This window comes from Peromyscus californicus, unplaced genomic scaffold (assembly GCF_007827085.1).
Source record: "Peromyscus californicus insignis strain IS unplaced genomic scaffold, ASM782708v3 Scaffold_4__1_contigs__length_199733344, whole genome shotgun sequence".
NCBI lineage: Eukaryota > Metazoa > Chordata > Mammalia > Rodentia > Cricetidae > Peromyscus > Peromyscus californicus.
In genome coordinates this window covers 134,412,937-134,436,252 of record NW_026294562.1, presented here as the reverse complement: position 1 = coordinate 134,436,252, position 23,316 = coordinate 134,412,937, and the positions used below count along the sequence as shown (strand labels likewise).

The 23,316-nt window shown below is 44.1% G+C and overlaps 1 protein-coding gene across 4 annotated transcripts in view; it reads right to left on the bottom strand.

Moving 5' to 3' along the window:
* Positions 1-246: 246 nt before the first annotated feature.
* Lrrc28 (leucine rich repeat containing 28) overlaps positions 247-23,316 on the bottom strand; it is a 127,237-nt gene continuing 104,167 nt past the window's right edge. For all 4 annotated transcript variants that reach the window (XM_052761394.1, XM_052761397.1, XM_052761396.1 and 1 more), the window contains 2 exons: positions 20,801-20,960; positions 247-561 (listed from right to left, as the gene is read on the bottom strand). In XM_052761394.1, coding sequence (XP_052617354.1) covers positions 489-561; positions 20,801-20,960 — 233 coding nt within the window. In that variant the 3' untranslated portion in view covers positions 247-488. The remainder of the gene's footprint in view (positions 562-20,800; positions 20,961-23,316) is intronic.

Here is a 23,316-nt window from a genome sequence, read left to right as displayed (position 1 = left end):
AGAAACTGACAAGTTTCCAATGGAGAAGGCTTCGAGAATAATCACCAGGGGAATAATCCTCTGGGGAAAGACAGAAGGATCATCACCAAAGGTATGTTGGCCAACAGTTAATTTGGTTCTATTATCAAATTAAGAGTTCTTCAGGGAACTGCAACTCGCTTTAAATTAGATGTGGGGAAGCTCATCTGACTAAATAGTTTATGTATGAGACACACTCACATAAAAAGAAAAACACAGAAGACAAAATGTCCTTAATTTGGGGGAGGATATATTCCAACTTGAGGGCAGGGTGAAGGCCTTTTAGTTGTGAAGCCCAATCAGGACATTTCCAGAGAGTTCGGCATGCCTCCACACTGGACAGGACAGGGCAGGACGGGATGGAAGGGTCTGTTCCGTCCGGCTGGACTCTCCTGGCCCCACCACGCACGCTGGGCGACAGCAGGCCACTGCAGGGTTGAGCCGGCAGTGCTAAGGCTCTTGAGTGTTCATCAGCTCAGCAGGTCAAAAGTCTGCAGACACTGGGTGGAGCAGCAGTAAGCCACGAAGCCAACAGTTGTCCTCCTGGGGGATGGGGGGAGAGAGCACTGTTAGCTCAGGAGAAAAGCAGCGGTTCTTCCCCACTGGAGACAGCCTTGCTTTGTTAGAACAAGTGAGGCGGCATGAACAGCAGGCTGCCTTATAGAAACGTAGGATGTCAGATGCTGTTTTCAAGCCAAGCCCAGGCAGCAGCAGGTGAGGCATGTGTGTGCATGTGTTCTTCCTCCATTGGTGGGGTTTGGATGACACACCGTCCCTATAAACAGCTAAGGGAAGAGCTTTTCCATCTTTCAAAGCCAACAGGGCCATCAAAGAACTCGAACTACATTCTCAAAGTCGCAGCTCAGGGCAGCGTTTCACATCTATATTCCCAGGACCTGGACAGCTGAGGCAGGAGGACTGCTATGAGTTCTAGGGCAGCCTGGGCTACAGTTAGATCCTGTCTCAAAACAACAACATGAAAAGAAAATAAAAAGCACCACCAATTTAGCACAAAGCACACATACATACATACCGCAGCTTAAGTACTACCATTTGAAGGGTTTATCCTACTGATACATTAACTCGGTGTAACTTCAGAGTCTGCATATGTGACTCCAAGGCCTTACATAACAGAGAAGCTCTTCTCAAACTCTTGCTTGGGTACCTTTGCATGATGAGTCATGAGTTCCCTGGGGCTCCTCATGTGCTCTGGACAGTGCAGGCTCTTAGAGGCCTTCTCTTCCCACCCAGAGCCATCCTCTGGTCAGGGGAGAGTAGTCTCTTGCTTTCACAGGACAGCTATGCTGACTGTTCAGCACTTGACCCGAACTCTGCCGTTCTCTGTGGTCCTGGAAAGGAACTTCTACAGACTACTTTGTCATATGCACTCAAAGTGTCAGGCAGAAGGACAGTGGATGGCAAGGCTCTGGGAGAGTAAGTGCTTGGAACATTCAATAGTTATGGCACCAAGGTGAGTTCTAAGTCTGTGGGGTGAGATGGCCTTTTCTGACTGAAGAGAATTAAGACCAACCAACCAACCAAACACCTAACCAAAAACCAGATATGCTTAGTGTCTTCCAATCTCAGTTCAAGACACGGCAAGAGAATTTCTATGGTGACCCTAAAGGAATCATTTTCTCATGAGCTGAAGAACACGGCTGAAGCCCAATGCAGCAAATCACATGCCAGGTAAAGGTGTTCTGACTTCGTGTATGTGTAAGTGTGTATAGTGTGGGCGCCTGTTAGAATATGTATGGGATGCATATGTGTGCATAAATGTGTGGGGCCAGAGGCCGACACTCTACATCTCCCTTGATCTTTCCACCTTCTATACTGAGGCAGGGTTCCAATTCAGCTAGACTGGCTGCTCGGCTCCCTCGGGGATTCCATCTCTGACTCCTGGGGTCTTCTATGCCAACACAGCTTTCTGTGGGTGCTGAGGATTCCAGCTCCAGTTGTCACATCTGCGCATCATCTACTGCTCTACTCTGGGAAAAATGACTATGTGAAGTATCCTAAGGCAAAGTGAGGACAGGAACTTGAGGCTTTGGACAGAACCAATCTAAGAACCTGGAGCTTCTAGAGATTTCTTCATACTGGAAATGAATCAGTCCATCAGTGGACAGATTCTTCTAAGAAAATTAGTGTTCCTTCACATAAAAAGGTTTCAGCGGCTTCATGTAGGATGGCTGTCTGAAAAGGAAGTGCCGATCTATTTAGGCAAGAACTACCATCACCAATACTCAAGGCCTGTAGGGCCATAAAGAGTAAAATCCCAGCACCATCCAGAGATCGCCCCAAGAGTAGCTCTCGGGAGGTAACACACACACTAAAGGAGTCTTGCCGTATTGTCCCTGTGAGAAGCTGGAGAGCACACGAGACCTGGATTCTAAGCACGTGAGTCAAAGAAACCAAGCAGACGGTTGAATTTGGCCAACAAGGGCACTTTACCTAGGCTCTGTGTTCAGTGTGTTACCAGATAATCAGGGAATGGACTACAGATGCCTGGACTCAGTGAGATGATGAGACAAGAGGCTGGACGCCTCTTTAGACCTTAGAGGGAGTAAGGCTTAGTGTGATGGAACGTCACAGGGGCAAAGTGAGGACAGGAACTTGAGGCTTTGGACAGAACCAATCTAAGAACCTGGAGCTTCTAGAGATTTCTTCATACTGGAAATGAATCAGTCCATCAGTGGACAGATTCTTCTAAGAAAATTAGTGTTCCTTCACATAAAAAGGTTTCAGCGGCTTCATGTAGGATGGCTGTCTGAAAAGGAAGTGCCGATCTATTTAGGCAAGAACTACCATCACCAATACTCAAGGCCTGTAGGGCCATAAAGAGTAAAATCCCAGCACCATCCAGAGATCGCCCCAAGAGTAGCTCTCGGGAGGTAACACACACACTAAAGGAGTCTTGCCGTATTGTCCCTGTGAGAAGCTGGAGAGCACACGAGACCTGGATTCTAAGCACGTGAGTCAAAGAAACCAAGCAGACGGTTGAATTTGGCCAACAAGGGCACTTTACCTAGGCTCTGTGTTCAGTGTGTTACCAGATAATCAGGGAATGGACTACAGATGCCTGGACTCAGTGAGATGATGAGACAAGAGGCTGGACGCCTCTTTAGACCTTAGAGGGAGTAAGGCTTAGTGTGATGGAACGTCACAGGGAAGCCAGCAGGAGACAGAAAGAAAAGGAAGCAAAAGGATCAAAGTCACCTCTGAGATGAAGGTCTATTGTTCAAAGCCTTTATCAAGGCAGACAGAAATGGCACACAATTCTTCCGGAAACCAGAACTATCACTACAGATCTCACAGCTACTAAAAGCTGGAAGGGACACACCGACCATTTTGAATACAGAAACTTGTCAACCTGGAAGATCACTGTCTTGAAGATCACAAATGACCAAAACTCAGCTTGGCAAGAGGAGGTAGACAGCCCATGGAAACCTATGACCACGGACAAAGCTGGATTTGTGATTTAAAAGCTATTCCATTACCGGATAGGTTTTGTTTTGTTTTGTTTTTTTTTTTTTTGAGAATCCTAACTAACAGTTAAAGACAAATAAGAAGGCATTTTAGCCTGACAGTGGTGGCACACACCTTTAATCCCAGCATTTGAGAGGCAAAGGCAGGCAGATCTCTGTGAGTTTGAGGTCAGCCCTGGGCTACAGAGTGAGTTCCGAGAAAGGCTCCAAAGCTACACAAAGAAATCTGTGGTGGTATTGTGTTCCCCAAAATATTTTACACCCTAATAAACTTATCTGGGGCCAGAGACAGAACAGCCACTAGATACAAAGGCTAGAAAATGGTGGCACTCACACCTTTAATTCTAGCACTCCAGAGGTAGAAATCCCTCTGGATCTCTGTGAGTTCAAGGCCACACTGGAAACAGCCAGGCATGGTGACACACGCCTTTAATCCCAGAAATCGAGCCTTTAATCCCAGGGAGTGGTGGTAGAAAGCCGAAAGGTATAAAAGGCCTGAGGACCAGAAACTACAAGCATTTGGCTGGTTAAGCATTTGGCCTGGTTAAGCATTTTGGCTGGTTAAGCTTTTAGGCTTTTGAGCAGCAGTTCAGCTGAGAGCCATTGGGATGAGGACATAGACACTTCCAGTCTGAGGAAACAAGACCAGATGAGAAGTTGGCCAGGTGAGGTTAGCTGTGGCTTGTTCTGGTTCTCTGATCTTCCAGTTTACCCCAATACCTGGCTTAGGTTTGATTTTATTAATAAGACCTTCTAAGGTTCCCTCTATATCTGGTGCCCAACGTGGGGCAAGAGACAGACTTTTATCAGACTGTGATTGCTCCAAACCACAGAGGAGGCACACACACACACACACACACACACACACACACACACACACACACACACACACAAAGTCTGCAGGGAACCATGACCACACCTAACAGTGACTTTGAAATCTTAAAAAAGATGACAGGATCCTACAATGATGATTCCATATGGACTATGATAAAGTCATTAAGCTGACTAACACCACCAAAATATTGACTTTGGACTACAAACTACTCAGGACAATTTTGAGATGGCTAGCTGAGATGATCCAGCCTGACAGACTACTTGAACAAAGACTTGAGACAAGCCCTGCACTTTCTCAATATGCAGAGACTGAACAAATGATACAGGACTTGACAATTAACCCAAAAAATTTATTTTCAGGATTCCCTAAAGATATCTTCACCCCTAGAAAGCAAAAAGAAAAAGAGAATATAGATATGAGATAGATCATTGAATCTACTCTGAGAAAAAAGATAAAGAAATAATAGGATAAATGGGTAGATCATTGAATCTACACTAAAAAGAAAAAGGAGAAGATATAAAAATGACAAAAGGTAGATTACTGAATCTATTATGAAAAGAAAAAATACTTTTAAAAAGGAACTACTTGTTTTAAATAAGATAAGTAATGAAAATTTGTCTGAATTTGTCAAATGTTACTGGACTGGACATTGTTATATATTAATGGAGTTTTTTGTCTGAATCTGTCAAATGTTAATGGACTAGACATTGTTAATGTAATCTTGACTGTGTATATTGTATATACTTATTGGTTATAATTTTTCTTGTATTAGTTATAAGCTTTTTTTAATTTTAGACAAAAAAGGGGAAATGTGGTGGTATTGTTTTCCCCAAAATATTGTACACTCTAATAAAGTTATCTGGGGTCAGAGACAGAACAGCCACTAGATACAAATACCTGACTCAGGTTTGATTTTATTAATAAGACCTTCTAAGATTCCCTCTACATCAATCCTGTCTCAAAAAACCAAAAGAAGAAGAAGAAGGAGGAGGAGGAGGAGGCATTTTAACACAATTTCCTTTGCAGAAAAAGAAGAGTTCCCAACTCATGAGGACAGTATTATCTTGACTCACCAAATAAGGTGGCTGAATATTTGAATGTATCAATGTATCAACAAGCTAAATAAGGACTACCAAATGATCTTATCAATACTTACAAAAAGCATTTGAGGTGGGAGCAGTGGTTCATGTTTAGACTCCTAGAACTGGGAGGATAGGACAGGAGGACTCTCATGAGTTAGAAGCTGGCTTGGGCTATGTAGCGAGTTCTAGGCCAGCCAGGACCACAGAATAAGACCCCATACCTCTAAAACAAAGAAACGGCTGTAGAGATGCCTCAGAGGCCGAGAACACTGTTGCTCTTGCAGAGTGCCTGGATACCATTCCCAGCACCCACAAGGTGGTTCACAACCGTATGTAACTCCAGTTCCAGGGATCCAATAGGCATGTACATTGTGCACATACATATACTCAGGCAAACAGTCACACACATAAAGAAAAACAAATAAATCTTAAAGAGAGAAATAAAAAAAGAGACAAGGCATTTGACAAAATACACTTTTCACCCTTAAGAATTTTTTCAGCATACAAATACAGGAAATCCTCCTCAATCTGCTAAAAAGAGTATATTGAAAAGTAAATGCTGTTACCATTCTACTTAGCAATGAAAGAGAACATGGTTTTCCCTGAAGACGATGGTGAGAAAGGCAAGGAGTTACTCCCAAAACCGCAGCACAGTTCTAGAAATGCTGACCATTGTGATAAAGCAAGAAAAAAGGCAACAGAAGGGAAGATATTATTTATTGGCCGATGGCAAGACATAACTGTCTATGCAGAACATTCCACGTAATCTACAAAAAATACTTCAAAAAACCCTAGTAAACTACAGCATACAAGACAATTGCAAAAACCAAGTCTATTTCTTTATCTGAACAATGAACACATGGAAATTGGAGGAAAAAAACAATTTTTGAGTACAGAAAGGAAATGAAATCTTTGGTTATAAACAAAGCATTTAGGATTTGTATGCTGATGGTCCTAGATGCTGATAAAGAAGTAAAGGAAAGGCTCAATCCGTAGAGATGCACTGCATTCCTTAGAAAATTCAGAACTGTAAAAACATCAAGTATGTACAAAATGATCTAACAGGCTAGATACAATTCTCATAGAAAATCCAAACACCAACCAACCAACCAACCAACCAACCAACAAGACTCAAGAAAAAGCTAAAAACCAAAAACTAAAACGAAAGAAGCCAGACCGAAAGCAACTTCCAAGGGAAGGATAAAGTAGTGCTGTCACTCAATCTGTTAAGCCTATTAGAGCTGCAGTTTGGTGATGGCCGAGTGAGACAGACCAATGAAACAGACCAGAATCCCAGAAAAGTTTCCCAGGTGCACTAGTAACAGGCATGGCTGACCTCGACTGTCAATCAACAGGATTTAGAATCATGGGAACAAACCCATGGGCATGTCTGTTAGGGACTCTATATTAAGTTAAATGAGATACAAGACCTACCTACCTCAAAGGGCAGGTGGCACCAGTACAAGTTCAAGGCTAGTCTGGGCTACAGATTAAGTTTCAGGCTAGCATGGGCTACAAGTGAGACTGTCTCAAAAAACAAACATTAAACAAAAATAATTAAACCAGACAAACAAAGCTGTCTTTTAAAAAGTGAAAACGCGGTAAGAGAATTTCACTTTGCTGTGCTCCCTTCCACGGTACCAGGAACCGAACCTAAGGTGAGCACATGCTAGCCAAGTGCTCTCCACTCAGCTGTACTCCCAGCTGTCTTTTTACTTTCACCTGGAGACATGGTCTTCCTTCTTATTATGTTTTCCAGGTTGACCTTGAACTCACTCTACAGCCCAGAAGATGCTGGACTTGCAATCCTCCTGCCTCAGATACTCCCTGGTCCTGAACCACCAAGCCTGGCTGGAATTGTTTCTCTTAACTCAGGAAATTACATAAACTTCCTGTTAGGTATTTTGCCCTTCTTGTAATTGTTTCTTTTCTCTTCTTTTCTTTCTTTTTTTCGATAGTGGTTGAATTCAGGGACTCACACATACTAGGGAAGCACTCTACTGCTGAGCTATGTCTTGCCCTGCTGAATGATTAAAGTAATTTAGAACTCTAGCCTTCATTATTTCATTCAACATCAGAGTACACACATTTGTATAAGTCACAAGGAAAATGCTTTCAGACACAAAAGATCTTAAGCATATAATGCATTCTGGAGAATTAGTTGATAAAACAGACTCTTCCTTGTAAGATTTATTTTCATTTGTAATTGTGTGTATGCATGTGCTTGTTTGTAGACAGGTACATGTGAGTACAGGTACCCTCAGAGGCTGAAGGCACTGGATGCCTCTGGAGCTGGAGTTACAAGTGGTTGTGAGCTGCTCAACATGGGTGCTGGGAACCAAACTCAGGTCCTCTGCAAGAGCAGCTTAGCTGCTGAGGCAGGCTAACAAGGCCACGTGTTAGCCAGCTCCTTCATAGCAAGGATACTATCCTTAATACCGTAACCATCAGGCTTTTCAAAGTTAAGCTTCTAAGCAAAAGCAGTCTGTGACAGCCTGGGCCTGGCAGAGAGAGTGACCTGGAGGTGTTCTACCTGTGCTACCAGGACATGGCAAGGCTGCACACTTCTCTGCTTCTGAGATGCTCCTGTAGCAGCTGGTTGTGTCTGTTTACTGTATTAATGGTAGAGTTGTCACACGTCTACTGGTGAATCTACCACCACCACCACCACCACCACCACCACCACCACCACCACCACCACCACCACCACCACCACCACCACCACCACCACCGTGAGTGTGTGCTCACTGTGGCCCCAGAGGCTTCGGGGTTTTAGGGGAGGAACTGAGCTAAGCAATAGCTCCAGTTAGGAAAGACTGCTGACGAGTGTTACAAAGAACACAAGGCATTATGCAGCCTTCGAATCTGTGTGTATTCACAGCTGAGACAGAAGAAAGAGCATTTGAGCTAGTTTTCCAACACACAACTACGATGATTCCTTATGAGACGAACCACAATGCCGCTGGCACAAACTGGAGCCCACAGGCATCATGAGAAACGTGGATTTTCTCTCGTAAATGTGTTTCCTGACTAAAAATCAAAAGCATATCTTTGACTCATTACAGAAATTCAAGCCAAAAGAAAAATAATATTTATAAGAGCTGATAGGACAAAGTCCCACGCACATAACTTGTGGAAGAGTCACCTAGCAAACAGCTCATCATATACATCTGTCAGATTTATGCCATCAGAGACTTTCTCACGAGAACATCTCTGTGCAGAGCCAGAGGCTGCCCCAGACTCTGGGAGTGAGAAGAATTAGGTGATTTAGTTACAGTAAATTCCCAGTACAGAGCACAGCACACACTAGGTGGTCTATCAGTAATTTTTGAATAGTGTAATAAGAAAGAAACAATTATCAACAAACAACTGCTGAGGAGAGACACAGGCCTGTGATCCCGGCTACCCAGAAGGCCGATGCAGGAGGACAAAAGTTCAAGGCCAGTCTGGGCAACTTAGGAGATCCTGCCTCAAAACACAAAATGAAGAGGGCTGGGGATATAGCTAGGTCCAGGGCATGCCTAGCACGAGAGGTCCTAGCTTCCACCCCAATATGGGGGAAATAAAAACAAAGCAAACCTACGTATCTGTTGGGCATTTTTCTTGTAGGACATTTCATAAGTTACCTTAAGAGAGTGTCAATAAACAGGCTTCCTCTTAGAAGAAAATGAAATCCCCAAACATCCATGCAAACAATGTATTACTGATATTACTTGGTTTTATAGAAGGAAGCAATATGGATAACAGGGAAGGCAAGGAAATATGAGACATTTCATAAAAGACCAAACCAGGAAAGAACTATCTGGAAGAGATTATTAAAAAGTAAGTCTCTGACAAACAGGAGAAGGGAACATTCCACTGGTCTGAAAATTGAAAGGAAATCCTAAGACCAAGACGGCTGTGCACCCCTAACAACAGGTCCCCGGTCCCGATCCCCGGGCACACTGACCCTACATCTGCAGCACTCACGTAGTCACTGGCTGCAAGGACTCAGGGTGGACCACTCCACCCCAACATCAGCCTGAGCAGAGCCACTGAGCTGCCTCCTACCACAGGCCCAGTGGGCGTGTAAGTCAAAGGACAGAGGGCTGAATCTTCTGAGATGCAGAACTAACGTGAAAGTATTTCAAGAGATCATCGGCCTACTATGTTTTAGCAATTAGGAAGTTTCAATTTCTAAATCAATCATTATACGTGACATGTGCACACATGTACATGCCCATAAACACAAATGTTCACGCTCATAGACAAAGTTCAAATGACATTATGTATACTTTTATGCATATATCTTAAAACATTCTGATTAATCAGATTTTATTTTATTTTATTTTATTTTATTTTTTTTTTTTTGCTAGAGCCAGCAAGATGGCTCAGTGGAAAAGGCACTTGCTATACTGGACGAGAGACCTGAGCCCAGTCCCTGGAGCTCATGTCAAGGTGGGAGAACCAACTTCTCAAAGATGTGCTCTGACCTCCACAGACATGTTGTGGCACCTGTGAACCCACACCCATGCATACCTCACGCATGCGCACACACACAGGCACACACACATACATACATACATACATACACACACACACACAAACACACACACACACACACACACACACACCCCTTAACTTCAATTTTTTCTTCGTAGAACTGTAAAAACAATCCTCTGAGTGCATACATGGTTGAAAATTAAAAATGCAAGTGTGCCCTCTATGTTCTGGCTGTAGCTTCCCCCAGAAGCTAATTGCTGGCAGCCTGGTTGCCAGTACAATGTCATGGTTGGCAGAACCTTTAAGAAATAGAAGCTGGGGCTGGAGAGATGGCTCAGAGGTTAAGAGCACTGACTGCTCTTCCAGAGGTCCTGAGTTCAATTCCCAGCACCCACATGGTAGTTCACAACCATCTGTAATAAGATCTGGTGCCCTCTTCTGACCTACAGTCATACATGTTGTATACATAATAAATAAATCTTTAAAAAAAAAAAAAAAGAAATGGAAGCTTCACTGTCATGAAGGGGTGACACCTGTGGTGGTTTGAACAAGAATGGCCCCCATAGGCTCACGTAGTTGAACGCTTGGTCATTAGGGAGTGGCACTACTTGATAGACATTAGGAGGTGTGGCCTTGTTGGAAGAACTGTGTCACTGGAGATGGGCTTTGGGGTTTCAAATGCTCAAGCCAGGCCCAGTGTTTCTCTTCCTGCTGCCTACAGATCCTGATGTACAACTCTCAGCTACCTCTCCAGCACCATGTCTGCCTGGGTGCTGCCATGCTTCCCACCATGATGATAATGGACTAAATTCCTGAATGTAAGCAAACCCCAATTAAATGCTTTCCTTCAGAAGAGTTCCTGTGGTCAGAGTATTTTTCACAGCAACAGAACGCTGACTAAGACATCACCTATCACATGGGAATGAGCCTGATCTTAGCTGTGGAATATGAAAGGGCAAGCCTGCCTGCTGCCGTGTCTTCCCTTCCTGCATCATCATATGTCCTTCTGTCACTGAGATGCCACCACAGCTGACCAGACGCTAGATCCACACTTTTGAGTCTCTGTAACTATCAGCAGAGCAAACCTCAGTTCTTTATAAAACACCCTGCCTGGGGGATTTTGTTGCAGGAATACAAAACAGTGTTAGGCACCTCCTGACCTCAAACCTCGTAATTCCCAATTCCTCCCTCCAAGGGTAATCACATAAACAGGTGAACTGACATCCTTCCAGAATTTTTAGTGCATGTACTAAAATGCATACAGATACACATATACATATGTGTTCTCTCTCTCTCTCTCTCTCTCTCTCTCTCTCTCTCTCTCTCTCTCTCTCTCTCTCTCTCTCTCTCTTTCCAAGACAGGGTTTCTCTGTGTTAACAGCCCTGGCTGTCCTGGAACTCACTCTGTAGACCAGGCTGGCCTTGAACTCAGAGATCTGCCTGCCTCTGCCTCTCGAGTGCTGGGATTAAAGGCATGTCCTGAGTGACTGGCTACACATGTGCATTCCAAAAGCAGTTGCTCAGAGTAGGGAATACTAGTTTTGCTTTTGAATACCATTTGAAAAACAGTATTCTCATTGTACAATACAGTGGTTAAAATGCAGAGTTGGAGGCTGACTGCTAGGGTTCAAATCCCAGCTCCATCATGAGACTCAGGCCTCGTATTTTTTTTTTTTTTGAGGATTAGTTACGCCAGACCACATGGAAATGCTGAGGCATATGATTCAACTTAGCAATAGCTGAGCAAGGAGGCACCTTAGACTGTCATACAGTGCGAAGAGATGTATTGCAGGTTATCATTCGCCTTCCAAGCTGGAGCGCCTGGTGCCAGGTCTTTTCCCTGCACCCTCAGGCCCCAACTGCACAAAAGCAGAGTTATTAACCACCAAACCCAAGTGCACTTTGTACTATCTGCTACGCAAAACTGAACTCAGCACTATGGAGAGAGCCATGCAGGAGGTGTTTCTGAACACGCTGATGATTTAAGTGAGACCTTTTAGAGCTGCTTTTATGCCAAACTGCTTAGGCTATGGGCCCCAACTGTTTAGGTTAATCAGTCTCAATGTTGCCACAGTTATTGTTTTTAGATGTGATTAGTATTTAAATGTACAGAAACGAGTTAAGCAGATCACCCCTCCCATAAAGTTGGCGAACCTCTTCCAATTAATCTTAAAAGCAAAGGTATAGAAGACATTCTCCCCAAGACAAGAAACCCTGCCTGCATCTTCCAGCTGCTACTCCGCAGCATCAAGTCCTATGAGTTTCCACTCTTAGCCCATCCTGTGGTTGTGAGTAGCAGCCCCTCAAGTCTCCTTGAGACTCCCAAGACTCTGCCCTTCTTCTTCCCAGCATTCTCCCTGCCCCTAAAATCCTGCCTAGCCATCAGCCAATCAGCTCTTTATTAAACCGATCAGAAGGTACCTTGGCAAAGACACGTCTTCACAGTGTACAAAAAGATTATTCCATAACAACTCTCTCTCTCTCTCTCTCTCTCTCTCTCTCTCTCTCTCTCTCTCTCTCTCTCTCTCTCTCTCTCTCTCTCGCCTTCTCATTCTGAGAGGAAAAAGAAAACCTCTCTGAGAACTTGCTACAGTGAAGTATTGGCTTGCTGTAATGAAAACCAGGGAATGTGGAAAAGGTGCCCACCCTGGATAACAGGTAGAGGCTGGAAGGCTTTGAGGTGCGTGATAGAAAAAGCCTATTGAAAGAAAAAAAAGGGGAATGTGGTGAGCAAAGATTAAGCAAAGGTGGGGACTGCGGAGGGCGGTTTTACTGCCTCAGGATGCACAGCTGTCATGAACACAATGCCACTAGAAGTCAACACTGAGCGTGCTCCTGGGAAGAAACAGGAACACAGCCCAAGAAACCAGGGGTGATCTCTGCTATGAGGCGGCATACATACTCATGACTGAGTTGTGCTCTCTCAGGCAGAACGCAGAACTTCCAGGTGATACTGAAATAACTTATCTGTGGTCTCTAAGCCAAGAGCTAAATGCCCCACTTGACCTCTTGTTGCTGACAAGAAGATGCAAGGGGAGAGAAAGCAAGCAGGAAAATTAATTGCTAAGCAAACATGAGGCAGACCTTGAAGGTCTGGAAAATTCTTAAGCTTTCTTGAACAAAATGGTGAGTATGGTGTAGCGGTACAACTTTCAGCAAAGAGATCAGGTGTGTGACTGTGGGTCACATCATCAGAGATGCTGCTACCTCGGTCTGGACAGGTCAAAGAAACAGTATGATGGAGGAAGACTGTAAGACATTTGGGTCCCATGAGTCAAAATGGGCTCAAGAGCTATCTTGGCTGCAAGCATGCTATGCTTGAAGGAAAGAATCAGCTCGAGGTGGGGCCATCTCAATTCTTTGGCTTACCAGGTCTGAGGGGCGGGGCCATTTTGCTAGAGGGCCAAGAAGACAGAGAAAACATGGAGCCCTTGGGGACTTGAACTTGTTAGAACCTGGGATCTCTTTTTTCCTTCCAAAGGAGCCATGTGGCCTTCCACCTGTCCCACAGCATACAGTGGGAAGAGAGACACTGTCTGCTTTTCTGTCTGCGGATGGAAAGGAGTTCTGCCTAGAAGGAGGTACAGTCTAAGCTCTGCCCATACCTAATTTAAACAATGTTTAAGACAAGAATTTGCACCTAATAGTTGATGCTGAAGTGTAGTGGCCCACAAAGGCTTCCTAGTAAGACCTTACTCAGGGTCAGAGAATCTGGGCTTGCTTTACCCAGCAGGGCTGAACAATGGGATGATTTGGCCATGGGCGTGTTTACCAGGTGTTTGGAAGGGTCTACACTTGGTTGTATGGTGTGCTTTGATCTTGCAAGGGGAGGTCTTTTGTCGCTCCCCTTGGCATATTATAAAAAGCCCTTTTGATTAAACCTCTGGGTGACTGGGTATTGACCCAGGGCCCTCCCAAAGCTATCCTGAGTCACTGTCTTTGTTATCGTCTATTTCTGTCTTTCTACCTAATATTTCCTCACTCCTCTCTCCTCCACCTAAGAACCCTTCAACAGGTCAGAGCAGGACTCCGACAGACTCCCACACTGAAGGTGCTCAACATTTCAAGTGTTTCTCAGCTATTTGTATTCCATCTTGAGAACTCTGTTTAGTTGTGTACTCTGCTTTTCTAAATTGGGTTAATTGTTTTCCTGATGTTCAGTTTTTCAGTTCTTTTTCTATTTTAGACATTAATCCTCTACTGGTTGTATACTTGGTTAAGATCTTGCCATTCTGTAGCCTGCCACCTTGCCTGAATGATGGTGTCCTTTGTCTCACAGAAGCTTTTCAGCTTCATGAGGCCCCATTTATTGTTGGTCTTAGTGCCTGTTCACAAAGTCTTTTCCTGTGCCATGAGTTCAAGACTACTTCTCACTTTCTCTTCTATCAGATATAGGGTATTTAGCCTTATGTTGAGGTCCTTGATCCATTCTGAGTCGGATTTTGTGCAGGGTGATAAATATGGATCTATTTACATTCTTCTACATGTAGCCACCCAGTTTGACTAGCACCAACTGTTGAAGATGACATCTTTCTCCAGTGTATATTTTTGACTTCTCTGTCAAAAATCAGGTGTCCAGAGGTGTGTGGGCTTATGTCTGGGTGGACAGGTTGGCTCATGTCTATAATCTTAGGACTACGGAGGCCAGCTGGCTTACAGGAAACAAAACTAAAAAAGTGTTGGTGCTGAAAGAGGAGGGGGCTTTTACATACTAAAATGCAGTGAATTGTTTTGTAAGAAAGGCATGGACTGTGCCAAGTTTGGGGCTGGAACTACATGAGGTCTTCAAGTTCCTTTTCTAACAATGATCCTAAACCCTTGGAATCTTTTGCATGTTACTAACTTGACTGGCACCCCACCAATGCACAATTACATAGTTTCACTTTTGTCCCCACCCCATCATCTGGCGAGACCTTAAGTGCTAAGTTGAGCTGGTTCCCAGTAGCTAATGACTTAATCTATTACATCTATGAAATGTATTAGAAATTCCAAGAACTGGGTTTGGAGAGCTTCCGGGTAGTGGACCACCTGGTAGTAGAGGGCAGTGTATCTCGAAGAGCATGTGGTTTGGTACACTCCTCACATGCCTTGCACTGTGCAATTCTTCCCTTAGGCTACTCATCAGGAGCCTCTGGAATCTCCTTGGTAACAAACAGGCAAACACAAGTGCTTCCCTGAGCTATGAGCTGCTCTAGAAGATTCACTGAACCCAAAGAGGAGGTGACATACTGCTAAATCGTCTCTACACATGTTTATATCCATAGCTTAGTGTTACTTTCAGCCATGGTCAGAGAAGCTTCAGTTTCCAGTGGGAAATGGTTAGCGGAGACTTCTAATTGGTCAAGGCACTGAGAGTAAGCGACTCTTGAGTGCCAAGCCCTAAATAAAGTATCTATATAACTACCTCTAAGGCTTAGGGAACACTGTGGAAGAGGGTGTGGACAGACCGTAAGAGCCAGAAGTTAGAAAAGCCTGCTATGGAACGCTGTCTTTAGTGGTTGGGCCCATGAACTCAGCAGTGGTGGTTAAACCTGCACGAGACTGAGCCCAATAAGCCACCCCTTCATGAGGAATGATGCCACAGGTTCCTGGGGAAAGGGAATCATATTTCAAGGTGATGTAGCCACTGTTAAGTTGTCCTTCCTCAAGTAAATAGCTCCCACCCATGTTCATACAAGGAATCCCAATTAAAAGCAGTAGATCACACACACACACACACACAAACACACACACACACACACACACACACACACACACACACACACACACACACGGACATTAACATAGGGAGATTTGCTGAGAAGATAAAGGGGGTTAGACATAGAGAGAAGGGGTTAATAGGACCACAGAAGAGTAGTGTATGATCAAAGCACAATATACGAATGTACACACACAAAATTGTAAAAAAAAATTAAATGTTTATAAAAAAAAAAGTGAAACTTCCAGTTTTTTTTTTCATCTCAAATGTGCTAGAGATTGTTATAAGTACAGCTTTCTCTTTTCCAAATTCCTTATAAATGGTCCCATCTCCTGTTATCTCAGAACGCAACTACTACAAGACTGACTTGTGTCTCTTCCATATTCATATACTGAAGCTCCAACCTCCAAGGTGAAGGTATGTGGAGCCTTTGGGAAGTATTTAAATGACATCATGAGGGTGGGACTCTGACATGGTTATGCCCTTGGAGGAGACATCAGATAGTGTGGTCTTTTCTCTTTCTCTCAGTAAGAAACTAGCTGTCTGTAAGCCAGGAAGGGAGCCCTCACCAGACCCCAAACAAGCTGGCACTCTGATCTGTAACTTCTACCCTTCAGAATTATACGAAAATAATTCCTGTGATTCAAGTCACCTGATCTGTAGCATTCTGCTACAGCAGCCTGGGCTGACTAGCACAGAAACCTCAGTTCGAAACTGTCCTTGTACATGTAATAATTAAAATAAGGTCACTAGGGTAGCACTGAATCCACTGTGGCTGGTGTTCTCCTGATAGGGGGCCATCCGAAGAGGCAAATAAGTACAGCGGGAAGATGATGGGAGTAAGAACAGGGACAGGACAGCCATGCAAAAGCCAAGGAGAGAGGACTGGACCAGGAAGATCCTCCTTCCAAGGCCCTGGAAAGACCCAACTGTGCTGACATCTTCATCTCCGGTTTCCAGCCTCTAGACCCGAGACAACACAGTTGTGAGGTTGGCTAGCTTGTGCTATCTGTTCACACCAATGAACTAACACCACCTTGAAAATGGGGTAGTCACTTTCCTGTTAGGAAACAGAACATGCGAGACCCTTTCATGCTTGGGAAAAGCCAGATGTGTGTTACAGTCTAATAAATGATACATTAAGTGCAACCTTTCAATTTTAATAAATAGATGATAAAGTTTTGGAAATGAAAAGTTGTTTTCTATAGCATCCAAAGCCATGAATTTACTAGCTATTCTTCCTCTGTTACATATATGAATGTTTAATACTTACAGCTTATGTGAAATATTGTTACTTTGTTAACTTTAGGAAGAAACTAACACTTCTATGGATATTAGTATTTTCAGAGAACAGTCAATATGTTCTCTTTTAAAATAATGCCAGATGTCTACATGAATTGAGATTCTGGCTAATAAAATACATTGTTTTAATGTAAACTAAACTAAATACATTATAAAACATCAAAATAATATTATCTAAACCTTTTAGAGTTTATGGTACTGAAAATATTTATTTTGTTTCTAACAATAACCTACTGGAAATTTAAGCATTTGGGCTTCACTTAGAAAGGAAATACTATCAAGCAGGGCCCATGCTCCTGCCACAGTGTCCCTGGCCACAGGTGAAGGAGTGCAGGCTGCTGGATGAGATGAAAGCCACAGGCTCTCGATTCCAGACCCCAGCATTGACCCATGGACACCCATGCTGATGTCACGGTACTTCATCCCTGCATCAACAAGGCCCTGGCTTGTTCAGCAAAAGGGCGCCCACCTAAGCCCTTGCTACTCACACACTCGTCTTTAGAGTCATACTATGACACCTATGTCTGAGAAGATGCATATACATATTCTAGGATGAAGGGGAGAGATTAGTACTCATACATGGAATCGTGATGAAGTTGCCCAAACTTCATGTAAAGGTAACACAAAAATCGACTTTATTTTAGTGACTTCTATGATAAGAAGATGATCTTTACAATGGGCACTCGGAACACACTGGTTTCCAGCTTTGTGAGCGCACTAAGGAAGTGTCTTCTAGGAAACTGCACAGCAATGATGCATGAGGATTTCTAACCGCAGCTGAATGAGTAAGAGTAAGAATGGCAAGTCCCTGAGCTGTGATACTAAGTGGCACAGGACCTCCTATTCATTACACTGCCCCGTGCTCCTCACAACTACACTGCTCAGAATGCGTCAACCTCGTTCTGTAGACGGGAAGATGAAACTCAGCGACGGTCAACTGTTTGCCCAGGTCTCTCAGCTGGAGGAGTTAGAACTGGGCTGTGCACTTGACCACTTCATGCTTCTGCTTTCACAGATGGGTCTACTTTGTTAATCTAATCCCTGCAGAATTCCATGGGAATCTGTCTGCTGTCCTCTTTAACATAAATGCAATCCCATTGAGTTTGGTTATGTGATCACCTAAGATTAGAAATAATCATAATCATTCATATATATATATATATATATATGTGAATATATGTGTGTGTATATGAATATATATATGTATATGTATATGTATAATGTTGTTACTGGTTTCATTCATGATTCCTGTCCCAGAAGGTTCTTCCCAAGGCCAACCAAAGATATGCTAGTCTTCCTCCCGCTTTTCTGTATTAGAGCAGGCCATTAAACTTTGATCTGATCTTGACTGACAGCAGTTCCCTAAGTCTTAAGACCCTCCTCACTCCAGAAGTGTGCTGCACATAGCCTTGAGGGAAGAATGATGACCTGTGCACAGCGAGGTCACAAATGATGCTTAGAAAGACACACCTGTTGGATTCCCACACCACATCTACTAGCAATCAGACCACACAGTGAAGTTTCCATAAAACCCAATGACAAGTTCAGGAGCTTTCAGACAGTTGAATGCATGGGAATTCCGAGAAGTTGGCATACCCAGGGGGAGGGCAGAACACTTTACACTTTTACCCAGACCTCTTCTGAGTATCCTGCATATGTACCCTTTGGATGGTCTTTACAAATAAGTTGGTTTAAATATTTCTAATTGAACCCAAAGAAGGGACTCTGGGAGCCCCAGCGTGGACCCACTGGTTAGAAGCACAGGTAAAACTAGCTCAGTCTTGTGAGTGGTACCTAGATGGGGTGGACGGCCTTGGGGTCTGAGCCTCAGCCTGTGGGATCTGCTACCATGTCCAGGTAGCCAGTGTCAGACAACTGGTGCCATGTTTGTGGAAAACCCTCCAACACTATATTGTGTATACAGTAAAATAAACAGTACGAGTTTGACTCAGGGGCTTGTTTGTTTTTCCCAGAACATGCATCAAATTGAAAAGGTTCAGAGGAGAGCTTCTGTATGCAGAAAACATTAAAAAATACAAAAATGTTGAAACAGGAACCTAAAGCATATCAAATAGGATTATCCAGGGCAAGGAAAAAATAAGCATAGCTTGGGAAGGAGCAGGCAGAGACCAAGAGAAAGTAGCTCCATTTGCTGAGTAACTCTTGTGTGCCAGGTGGTTACCATCCTCATCTGCTAATCCTAAGTATGGCCAACTATGCAGACTGTTCTGTCCCCCATATTGAGGCTCAGGGAAGCTTGGCAAGCTGCCCTGGTTCTCAGTGCAAAGTCTTTGCTCTCTATCTCCTATCCCACATAGATTCAGAAACAAAAACAGGGCTGGGGGTATTGAGTCTTGCCTAGAATACCCACAAGGCTGTGGGCTCTATTCCCAAGACTTGGGAGAAAAGAACGAAAGAAAACAAAAAAGACAGGAAAAGAGAGAGAAAAGGAGAGCAGGAGACCGTGGAAAGGTTCTCTAAAATGATCCTAACAATGCTGGGTGGGTGGTGCACACCTGTGAGCCCATCACCCCCCAGGAGGCTGAGGCAGAAAGATCCTGTGTTTGAGGCCAGCCTGGGTTGTTACATAACAAGATTCTGTCTCAAACAAAAATGATCACAGTGGAAACATTTGCTGGCACCAACAACCATCTGGAAACTTCCCCACCTCAAATGCCATACTCCACAGACAAGTGAGACATCAGACTTTGTTTCTTCTTCCTAGCTTTAATGTATTCCGACTTGAGCTGGATGTGGGGGTTCATGCCTGCAATTCCAGCATCCTGGAAGCAGAGGTAGGAGGGTAAGGCTCTCCCCTGATAAACAGCTAGTTCCATGATGGTCTAGCTTATATGAGACCTTGTCTCAAAAAAAAAGAAAGAAAAAATCAAATGTGAAACCCCCTAAGCCAAGGCCAGGCACATGGGGATTTTCCAATGCTCTCCTCCTACCTTTCACTGTCTGGCATTCTTTCTCTAAATAACAGTATGGGCTCTGGATTTTACTTAGTGAACATTCTTCATGAATTCAAGGCATTCTGCCAAGAAATATAGAGAGGCATGGGAATGCTGTTAGAAGAGTTAGATCAGAACAGAAACAAACATGTGTGCACACAGAGTGTGGCCACACGCTTTGCTACACCAGGCAAACACAAGGGCTGAGCTCCCCTTGCACAAGGGCTGGCTCCCCTTGCACCTGGGGTCAAGTCAGAATGAATGAGCTGCTCCAAACAACACACACAACTGTGTGTGCTCTGTACCTGTCCCGAAGCCTAAATGAGGAGGGCAGCCAGGCTTTCTTGCAGTAGTGAAAATAAGCACATTTCATTTAGCCCAGTGGTTCTCAACCTTCCTCAGGCTGCAACAGTTCCTTGTGCTGTCACGACCCTCAACCATAAAATTATTTTGTTGCTACTTCATAACCATAATTTTCCTACTGTTATGAATCATAATGCAAATATCCATTTTCCAATGGTCTTAGGTGACCCCTGTGAAAGGGTCGTTAAACCCCACCAAAAGGGTCATGACCCACAGGTTGAGAACCACTGATTTTAGCTACTTTAAACTGTAGACTCAACACCCCTTCCATGTATGACCTCCTCACTCCCACGCTGCACCGCTGGCCCAGATGTATTCCATGCATGCTCCCCACTCCCACGCTGCACCGTTGGCCCAGGTGTATTGCATGCATGCCCCCACTCCCATGCTGCACCCTGGCCCAGGTGTATTCCATGCATGCCCCCACTCCCACGCTGCACTCCTGGCCCAGGTGTATTCCATGCATGCCCCCCACTCCCACGCTGCACCACTGGCCCAGGTGTATTCCATGCATGCCCCCCACTCCCACACTGCGCCGCTGGCCCAGGTGTAAACCCCAGTGCCCACTTAGACTTGATTACCCCTGGTGCAGGCCTGCCATTGGTGTCTCTCTCAAGGGGAAGAGCTTGGGATAGACGAAGGTAAACATGGGCTCACTACACCGGTGACAGTGTCCCAGGGGGCAGTGCAGCAGCTCCAGGAGACTTCTGGGTAACGATATTGGAGACAAAAAGTTCAGACCTGGAACACAAGAGAAAAATCGGGCCCATGAGTGAAAAATCCTATTTCCTTACACTAGACATTTGAAAATACTTCTCTTTGTTACCAAATAAGTTCAAATAGTTAAAAGTACTTCATGTTGAAAATTCTGCTATCTGATAGGTATTCAATAAAAATCTAACATTATTAGGAAATGAAAGCTGTTTTTTATAGTTTTGATACTAAAGGAAAACGAAAATCCACTCTTTTAAGAGCAGCTAGAAGCTGTCCTGAGGCAGAGGCAAGGAAAGAATCAGATCAAATAGTCTTTAGGAACAAGGATCAAAAAGGTATCTGTGGACACAGAGCGGGTTTGCAGGCTTTCATAAGTCAGAGAATTGAAGGAAGCTGAGGTCTGAAGGCTCCCCCCAACTCCCATTACGTCCTCCCTGAAGCTATCAGGCCCTTGGTCAATTAAATGCCAATGAAAGCTGGATTGTGAAAGGGCTAATTATTGAGAGCGATCAGACGCTGGAAGTCAAAGAGAATGAGTGAAAAACCAGGAAGCCAAGCTTTCCCTGTTTCATTCTCGTGAACAAAAATAGTGAACTCTCTTTCCCAGCTTGGTCCGAGCCACAAAGGACACAGTTAAGCAAACCGGCTTACCCCCCCGCCCTGCCCCGCCCCGCCCCGCCCCGCCATACACACCCAGGCATCTTGACACAGGTTTACACGAGCTTTTAATACTCTTGTTAAACACACAATGGAAGGAGGAATGCGCAAAATGAGGAGAAACCCGAGGCTCATCAGCTAATCTTGGCAAGGAAACAAACTGTCTTTTTAGCCTTTTATATCTGCCCGGAATGAACAATATCCACTTAGAAAAATATAATTTACATATAAGTAAGTAACTGAATTTTTTCTGTTCAGTATAAGCAAAAAAGATAAACAAAAAACCAGTTTACAGACCAGCAATATGGCTTAGTAGGTAAGGGTGATTGCCACCAAACCTGAAGACCTGAGTTTGATCTCTGGAACACACATGGTGGGAGGAGAGAACTAACTCCTCCAAGTTACCCTCTGACCTCCACACGTACACTATGCGTGTGCATGCATACATACATACACACACACACACACACACACACACACACACACTCCATAAATACACTTTTTTGAACAGCTTAGTTCCGGACTAACTAGATACTCCTGGAGGGGTAAGTTGTTTCCATTGAACTCCGTGCCCCCTCCCCAGATGCAAAGACAAAAGCAGTTAGCAGTTTTAAAAACACGTGACATAAGGTTGGCTCAGTTGTTAAGAGCACTTGACACTCCAAGAGTGGACTGAATTTGAGTCCCAGCACCCATGTCAAGTGTGGGAGAATGTGATGCCCTGTTCTGGCCTCCATGGGAACTCCTCAGTCCCATATATGTACTTATACACAGATACACACATAAATAAAAATTTTAAAATATGAAATATATTTTATGAACACTGCTCTGGTCATTTGTTTATTCAAGTTTGTTTCCGTTTCTCTCCCCCATTCTGCTGGCACTGGAACTGGCCTTAGAGCACTGTACATGCTCTGCTACTGAGCCATGACCCAGTCCTACCCAGTGCTTTTTTTAAATTTTTAATTTTATTTTTTAAAATTTTATGTGCATTGGTGTTTTGTGTGCATGTTTATCTGTGTGAGGGTGTTGGATCCCCTGGAACTAGAGTTACAGACAGTTGTGAGCTGCCGTGTGGGTGCTGGGAATTGAACCCAGGTCCTCTGGAAGAGCAGCCACTGCTCCCGACCACTGGGCCATCTCTCCAGCCCTCCAGTGCTTTCTTGAGGCGCCTCAGATACATGCCAACAATACCTCTACAGTCTACATATGGCTAGACCCTTTCCAAAACAAGCATTGGCCTGCTTGATCACACTGCCAAGGGCTTCTCGTATTCCTTCACCTTACATTTGCTGGCGACCAGGAGACAGAAATGTAAAACCTAGCTCTTCTGGAGGAGATACTCAACTCTGCTTCGCTATGCCAGCCAAACACACCTCCCCACACCAGTTTCTGTAACTTTAAACATAGTTTCTCTGGGAACTGCTGTCCTTTGCAATGAAAACCACATTTTAATGAATGCTTCTCTGTGTCTGCAGGGGGTGCCAAAAGAACCAGTGTTGAAAATATTAAAACTTTTAAAAGAAAAGCCCTAGTCCTGTACATATGACCGCAGGACAAGCTTCACGGAAGGCTGGGATGGGAAGACCACTAATACACTCAACACCAGGGAGCTGCACACTTGGGTAAAATGGTCAGTTTAGTGTGAAATGTGCACATTGTCGTGATAACAAAAAAATTTACGATGAAAACCAAAACAGACAGGATAAATAAAAGCCAAGTATTT